Source organism: Vombatus ursinus, unplaced genomic scaffold (genome assembly GCF_900497805.2).
Source record: "Vombatus ursinus unplaced genomic scaffold, bare-nosed wombat genome assembly UNPS02003292.1, whole genome shotgun sequence".
NCBI lineage: Eukaryota > Metazoa > Chordata > Mammalia > Diprotodontia > Vombatidae > Vombatus > Vombatus ursinus.
The window spans coordinates 192,479-199,899 of record NW_020943070.1 but is presented as its reverse complement, the minus strand read 5'-3'; the positions used below and the strand labels follow the sequence as shown (position 1 = coordinate 199,899).

At 51.3% G+C, this 7,421-nt stretch overlaps 1 protein-coding gene across 1 annotated transcript in view; it reads right to left on the bottom strand.

Moving 5' to 3' along the window:
- SHISA8 (shisa family member 8) overlaps positions 1–7,421 on the bottom strand; it is a 31,644-nt gene that overhangs the window by 1,897 nt on the left and 22,326 nt on the right. The window contains exon 2 of the mRNA XM_027871312.1: positions 999–1,126. Coding sequence (XP_027727113.1) covers positions 999–1,126 — 128 coding nt within the window. The remainder of the gene's footprint in view (positions 1–998; positions 1,127–7,421) is intronic.

The window sequence follows — 7,421 nt, the reverse complement described above, 5'->3', positions numbered from 1 at the left end:
AAAAAAAAGACTAGGAAGGGAGGAAGTGGCAGTTCAGGAAGGGTTTTGAATCACAAACAGCATTCTGTATTTGCTCCTGGAGGCCATAGGGAGCCCCTGCACGTTATTGAGTAGGGGTGGTGTCGTGGTCAGACCCCGGCCTTAGGAAAATCGCTTTGGTGGCTGAATGGAGGATGCGCTGGTTGGGGGAGAGACCTGAGGCAGGCCGGCCCCCCAGAAGCTCTTGCAGTGGTCCAGGCATGAGATGATAAGCCTGCCCCAAGGTGAGTGCTGTGTTGAGGCAGAGGAGGGAGCATCTGCGGAGAGATTCTGCGAAGGTCCAGTCGACAGGCCTTGGGGTGACTCCTCAACTGGGAGGAGGCAGTGCCCTCGACAGTGATAGGAAGGGAGGAGAGGGGGAGGGTCTGAAAAGAAAGAGTGTCTGCTCTGGACAGCCTCCATTTCAGCCCCTCCTGGGTCTTCCCGTTCGAGATTTCATTAGGCAGCTGGAGGGGTGAGACCGGAGGTCAGCAGAGAGGCAAGGTCAATCCATCAACGGGTGAAGGGGGCCTCAGAGGCCAGCTGACTCAACCTGATCGTTTTCCAGACGAGGAAACTGAGGCCCAGAGTGACTTGCCCAAGTGGGTTTGACACTGAGGTCCTCTGGCCCAAGGGCTTTCCTGCTGTATGCTGCCCGATTCAGAAGAATTTGGGGAGCAGCCATGGGTAAGATACGGGGGGCTAGCAGGGACGAGAGAGAAGTGTCTGGCAGGCAACAGATTCCAAGAAGCACCATTTTCTGCCTTTCCAATCGCCCCCAATGCCCAGCTCTGAACGAGCCCCCTTCAGGACCTCCCGTGCCACGGTGAGCTGGGAAGTGCTGGGTCAACATTCCTCCTCCGACAGGCCGTCCCTTGGCACACCCTCTGAGGGAGCCACGTCCCCGGAGCTCAAGGGAGGGACCGCCCAGCGGGGCTGCCCCCTTTCTGTGCCCCCCTCCCCTTTCCTTCCCCACTCACCTGTGCTCTTTCGGGGGGAGCCCCGAGGCAGGCTGTCCCCCATCTGCAGCTGTACACTGCTCCCCAGGGGTGGGGGCCGTGCGGCCGAGGGGCTCTGCCCGGGCTGTTTCAGAAGGTCGGTCAGAGTCCTTTGGAAGAGAAAACAGGCATGATGAGGTGCCTGACCCAGTCTTCGTGCAAACCCCCGGGAAGGCCTCCCCTGCCCAGCCCTGCCTGCACTGGGCCCTCCTTCCTCTCCCTGGCATTCAGTTCGTCCCTGAATTACAGGCTTAGAGCCAGAAGGGACCTCGAAAGTCCAGTCCGATGCCCTCACCTTACTGAGGGGAATGGAGGCTCAGAGAAGGAGAGGGACCTGCCCAGTGTCACACAGGTAGTGAAAGGTTATCTGGGATTTGAACCCAGATCCTTGGACTCCAGGTCCCATTGTCCTGCACTGCCTTTCTCATGGCTCTCCTACAAGGTTGCAGTCTGGCCCCGTGAGAAGATTTGCCTCTGTTCCTCCAAGCTCAGCCCAGGCTGATGGAAGCCCAGGTCCCTGGGGGGAGTCCTCCCTGGCCGAGGTGGATGCCTGGCTCCGCCACTTCCTGGCTGTGTGGCCTTGAGCAAGTCATAACTTCTCTGGGCCTCAGTTTCCCCCTCTGTAAGATGCTGGGGAGAGCCATCACCCCTGCCTTTCCTACTTTGTAAATGGAGCAGGAGCAGAGAAATACAAGTTCCCCAGGGGCTGAGTGGGTCGGTCAGTCCCTTCAGAGCCACCCCAGACAGCCGAAGCCCCAGAGAGGCCGAGGTGGAGCAGAGGATGCCTGAGCGGCAGCCCTGGGGCTGGGCCATCAGATGGAAGGAGGATGGAAGGAGCGCAGGCTGAGTGACCTTCAGCAGCTGTCCCCACCTCTCTTGGCCCCAGTGTTCCCTTGCCTCTGCCCGGCAGCCCCGTGCCAGTGCACGTGTGTGCGTGTGTGTGGTCACGTGTGTGGTCAGGTGCTGCATTGTGCCTGTGTGCATGTGTGTATGCATACAGTCAGATGTGCATGTGTGCATGTGCGCATGCGTACATGATGTGCTGCATTGTGGTCATGTGTGCAAGCATGTGCCTTAGGTAGGTATGTACATGTGGGGTCATATGTGCTTGTGATCATGTGCTACATTGTGGTCATGTGGTTGCATGTGCCTCTGTGTGTGTGTGCGTGCATGTGTGTGTGTGTGGATATGTGTGTGCCTCTGTATGTGTGTGCCTCTGTGTGTGTGCATGCATGTGTGTGTGCCTCTGTATGTGTGTGTGCCTGTGTGTGTGCGTGCATGTGTGTGTGTGCCTCTGTGTATGTGTGCCTCTGTGTGTGCCTCTGTGTGTGTGTGCATGCATGTGTGTGTGCCTGTGTGTGTGCATGCATGTGTGTGTGCCTCTGTGTGTGTGTGCCTCTGTGTGTGTGTGCGTGCATGTGTGTGTGCCTCTGTGTGTGTGTGCGGATATGTGTGTGCCTCTGTATGTGTGTGCCTCTGTGTGTGTGTGCATGCATGTGTGTGTGCCTCTGTGTGTGTGTGTGCCTCTGTGTGTGTGTGCCTGTGTGTGCGTGTGCGGATATGTGTGTGCCTCTGTATGTGTGTGTGTGCCTCTGTGTGTGTGTATGCATGTGTGTGTGTGCCTCTGTATGTGTGTGTGTGCCTCTGTGTGTGTGCCTCTGTGTGTGTGCCTCTGTGTGTGTGCATGTGTGTGTGTTCTTCTGTGTGTGCGTGCATGTGTGTGCCTCTGTGCATGTGTGTGTGCGTGTGTGTGTGTGCATGTGCCTCTGTGTGTGCGTGCATGTGTGTGTGTGTGCGTGCCCGCACGCACGCACGCGCGCGCTCTTGCTGGGGACTGGTGCCCAGGGGCCTGTCGGGGCCCGTCGGTCCCATTCCCATAAGCGGCAGTGGCTGCTCTCGCCTCCCCCCTCCCCCCCCCAGCTGCCGCCCTGATCAGAGACCAGTGATCGGCTCTGACGCTCAGCCCCTTCCGTGCCGGCGGGCGGCCCCCGAGGAGGACGCGGGAGGCAGGGTGCCCGCGCTCACGGCCTGGACCGCACAGGACCCACGTGCGCGGGGCGTAGGAGTCCCTGAGTCTGACCCCTGGTCTCAGAGATGGGCACGCTGAGGCCCGAGACAAGTTCAGAGATTCCCCGAGGGCTCACGGCTGAGAATTGGTCCGGAAAGTCGGCAAAGCCAGCCCCTCCGATGCCATGTCCAGCGGCCCTTTCCCTGCTCTGAGATCCTCTTGGCATGTCACACACATGTGTTCCCGTACATGCATTCACCTGCATGTTCTGACCAACGTCCAATGTGCAAAAAAATAAAAAGCATTTTTGTGGATAAATTTTGTAACCGATTTTAAAATAAGAGCCTACTATGTGCCAGGCATAGACAAAGACCGACATGAAGACCATCCTTTGCCCTCAGTGAGCTTATGTTCTACCGGGGTATGAAAGCGAGTGGGGGCTGGGCCTGAGGTTGCAGTGACATAGGGAGCTCCCTTCACCAGTTCGAGTTGCCACTTTCTCTGTCCTGGAGAGGAGGGGGGCCAGACTCTATGTCCCCCCAGCCTCATTCCTTGCCTCAGTCCCACCGCATAGACCAGAATCTTGGATCTTCCTCGAGGCATCATTGGATTTTAGAGCTGGAAGGGCCCTTAGAGGCTTGGAGTCCAAACCATCCCTGAAGAAGAACCCCTGATGAGGTCAGCCAGCCTCTGCTTGAAGGCGTCCAATGATGGGGAGCTCACTACCTCCCAAGGTAGCTCATTCTACCTGTGGGCAGCTCTAATTGTTAGGATTTTTTTTTTCTGACATTAAGTGAAATCTGCATCTCTACACTCACTTCCCCACACTGGGGAGCGCCGCTGTGACCTGAAGCACATCTGGACACCTGCCCCATGTTCTGCCTCCAGGCCATTAGCTCCTGGCTTCCTTTGCTGAATTATGAGTAGAGCTGGGCCACCGGAAGTGAAGGGGATGTTACTGCAGGGACTACCCCAGGAATCTTGGGGTGAGGCTGAAGTTTTGTTTTGGGGTTTTTAGGGGTTTTCAATGCCCCAAAGGAGACAGAGCCTGGAGCAGGGTCGGCTTTCTCAGCCCGAGAATCCGGCCTCCCAGGATCGTCTCCCCTGACTTTTGGCTGACATTCTCATTATCGTGGCTTTCATCCAAACTTGTTCCTGCACGTCATCCTTGAAGATGTCACTTTCAGGGAGATGACTCTCAATGACCAGGAGAAACCAAAGGGGAGAGCGTTAGTGGACACCCAGAAGCAGCAGCGAGAATTAGCCTGAAAGACCCATCCCACCCCCTAGACACCCGGCCCCCTGCTTTCTAAACAGCTCATTCATTTTTGGCGTGGGGCTCTCTCTGCCCAGTGGGGGATTCTGAATCCAGCCCCTGAAGCTTCTTGAGAAGGGGGGGCAGTCATTATAAGGCCCTTTCCCGCCAGAGAACAAGGTAGGAAAGAGCCCTTGTCATCCTGAACTTAGCCCAAAACTTCAGAGGACTGGTGAGGCTGAATGTGTGAAATCTAGGCTATAGCTGATAACCTCAGAGGCTGCTCTCCAAGAAGCTAGCTCTGTCAGCACGCATTTACGGAAGCTTTGCAACATGCCTTACCAACATTATCTCGTTTGACCCTTATAACAGCCCTGGGAAACAGATGCTTAATCTCTGTTTGCCTCAGTTGCTTTATCTATAAAATGGGGATAATAATAGCTTCTGCTTCCCAGGGTTGTATCCGACCTTTGTGACCCCATTAGGAGTTTTCTCGGCAAAGCTACCAGAGTGGTTTTTCATTTCCTTCTCCAGCTCATTTTACAGATGAGGAAACTGAAGCAAACAGGGTGAAGTGGCTTGTCCAGGGTCACACAGCTAGTAAATGTCTGAGGTCAGATTGGCACTCAGGTCTTGCCCACTCAATTCCAGCACTCTATAGGCTGCACCACCCAGCTGCCAATATTTCCCTAACCACAGGTAGCCTGGCACAGAAGCCTGATGTTTAACACCTGAACTGACAGATGGGTGCTCTCTAGGCAAGTGGTCTGGGTCATTAAAAATCAGTCCGTCAGAATTGCTATGTTTTCCCAGCTAACGTCCCTGGGGCCAGGACAGGTCTAGGTTAGCAGCCTCATCAGCGTACAGCACGTACTGCGTTGACAGGGACTCAGTGTGGGTGCTTATTTACCATAAGACGCTCCTGAGACATCTCTCCCCAGCTGTACATGGAGCAAAAGGGAGAGCTGGTTCACTCTTTAGACTGAGGAAATGTCAAGAATGTTGTCTTTTGTCCTGAGGGTTTTTTGGGGTTTTGATAGTTTATTATTTCTATTTTAAGATAAGTATTTTTTTAATTAATCTGATCCCCCCATTACAAATTTAAAAACAAAAAAGGAATGTCTCCATGTGTAGCTACATAATCTGGCTGTTTGCTTGTTTGTTTATCTGTTTATTTTTGTGCATGGTAATGCCTAGACCTGCTCAGGAAGAGGAAGAAACAGTCCCTGATTAATTTAGAGTCACTTAAAAAAAAAAGCAATGGGAATTTTTCAGTAATAAAACTTCCCTGAATTATCTGATTGGATGCTTTGAGCAGAGGGTTTTTTTTTTCCTCTTTCTTCTTGAACTGGCCAACCAAGAAGGAAAAAGAAAAAAATGTGGAAAATGTAGTGCAAAAATACCAGCCACGAGGTCTCTCCCGATCTCTAGATTTTGTTGCATTAGACGTAGAAGAGATTCTAGAAACCAAGAGACGGGCTCTCTGGGACCACAGATTTCCAAGTTATGAGGGGAACAAGTCATGATGGGGCTACTTTTATTGAATTTCCTAGTGGAGTTTTTTCTTTTTTTGGATAGACTTCACTAGAGTTGTTTGATTGGAAATGAAGACTTGGGGGAAATTGTGTAAAAACACACCCAGATCTGAAAGCGCCTTCTTCTGCTGCTGCTCTTTTCTTTCTCTTTACTGATCCCACGAGTTCCCCCTCTAACAGGAATGGAATCTGGGAGTCTAGGACGTCCTTCAAACTGAGTGCTGACTTCACATAACTCCCATGTACTAGAAATGCATTCATGCAAGTTAGTGTTGCCCCCTTTCTGTGGGTGTAGCATCCAGAATGGAAAAAAGGTATTTGATCTCAAAGCAAAACTGCATTAGAGTGTGATCTGTGAAAAGAAACTGTTTCATGTCAATGTCCTTCAATCGAGCAGCTAGCAGATAGAGCTAATTTTCATTTTTCTAAAAATTATTTGTATGTTATAAAGTGCCTAGCCTGCTCTGAGGCATTTTCCTGTTATCTGTTACTTAATATTATTTTCTGCAACTTGTAACTGTGTGAGGAGTTTTATCACTGAGCCCAGGCAAGCTCGCTACTGAAGTATTTCCCAGCCGTCCACCCCTGGGCCATTACCAGAGATTTGGGGAATCTTCTAATGATTTGTTTTTATTCATTCATGCGTTTGTTTGTTTTTGTTTAGTCTCATAGGTACCTCATCATGAATCCTCTCTTGTAGCCATGGCATGATCAAAACAATCATAAGGGGAGAGAGGAACAGCCTGGCACCCCTTGCTCTGACAAGTGATTAAGACCTGCATCTGGGGCAGCTAGGTGGTACAGTGGATAGGACTCTGGTCATGAAGTCAGGAGGATCTGAGTTCAAATCCAGCCTTAGACAGATAACACTCACTAGCTGTGTGACTCTGGGCAAGTCACTTAACCCCAATTGCATCACCAATAAAAAAAAAAAAAAAGACTTGCATCTGTATTCTCTGGCATGCCAAGAATAAAGCCCTTTTTGCAAAAAGTACAAAAGCCCTTGGAAAGCCTAAGCATCTGACGGAGTTTCTGTGAGAGAAGAAAAGAAAATCATAATCGTCCATAGGCCCTCATCTAACGGCACAGTCTAGTGAATCTCTGAATACAATCATTAGAAAATTGGACTTTTGGTTTTAAAGTTCCTCATGGTGCCAGCATGAATTTTGTATACCTTTACACCAGGTTTTGAATTTGATTTTTTGAACAATTTCCCTCCGTGTGAAGGATTTAAAATAGTCTCACACATGTCTACTGCCTCCCTCTCCTCATACGTAGCTCTACCTGACAAATGGGAGAATGGTATTTCTGTAGCAGTTTATTGAGAAGGGATTTGGGCCTACATTTGGCTAAGTCTTCTGATGCTCTCTCTCTGTCTCTGTCTCTCTCCTCTCTCTGTCTCTGTCTCTCTCTCTCTGTGTGCGTTGTGATAAAGAGGCAGAGCCCCTTCTTAGGCATCTAAACTCGTTCATGAGAGCAGGTGATACAGTTCACACAAACCCAGAATATCGGCAGTGTGGTCCAAATTTGACATAGGATGTCTATAAAAGGAACGATCGGTAATGCTCCATTAGGATAATTGCCTAATACCTTCTGTGTGCCTGCTC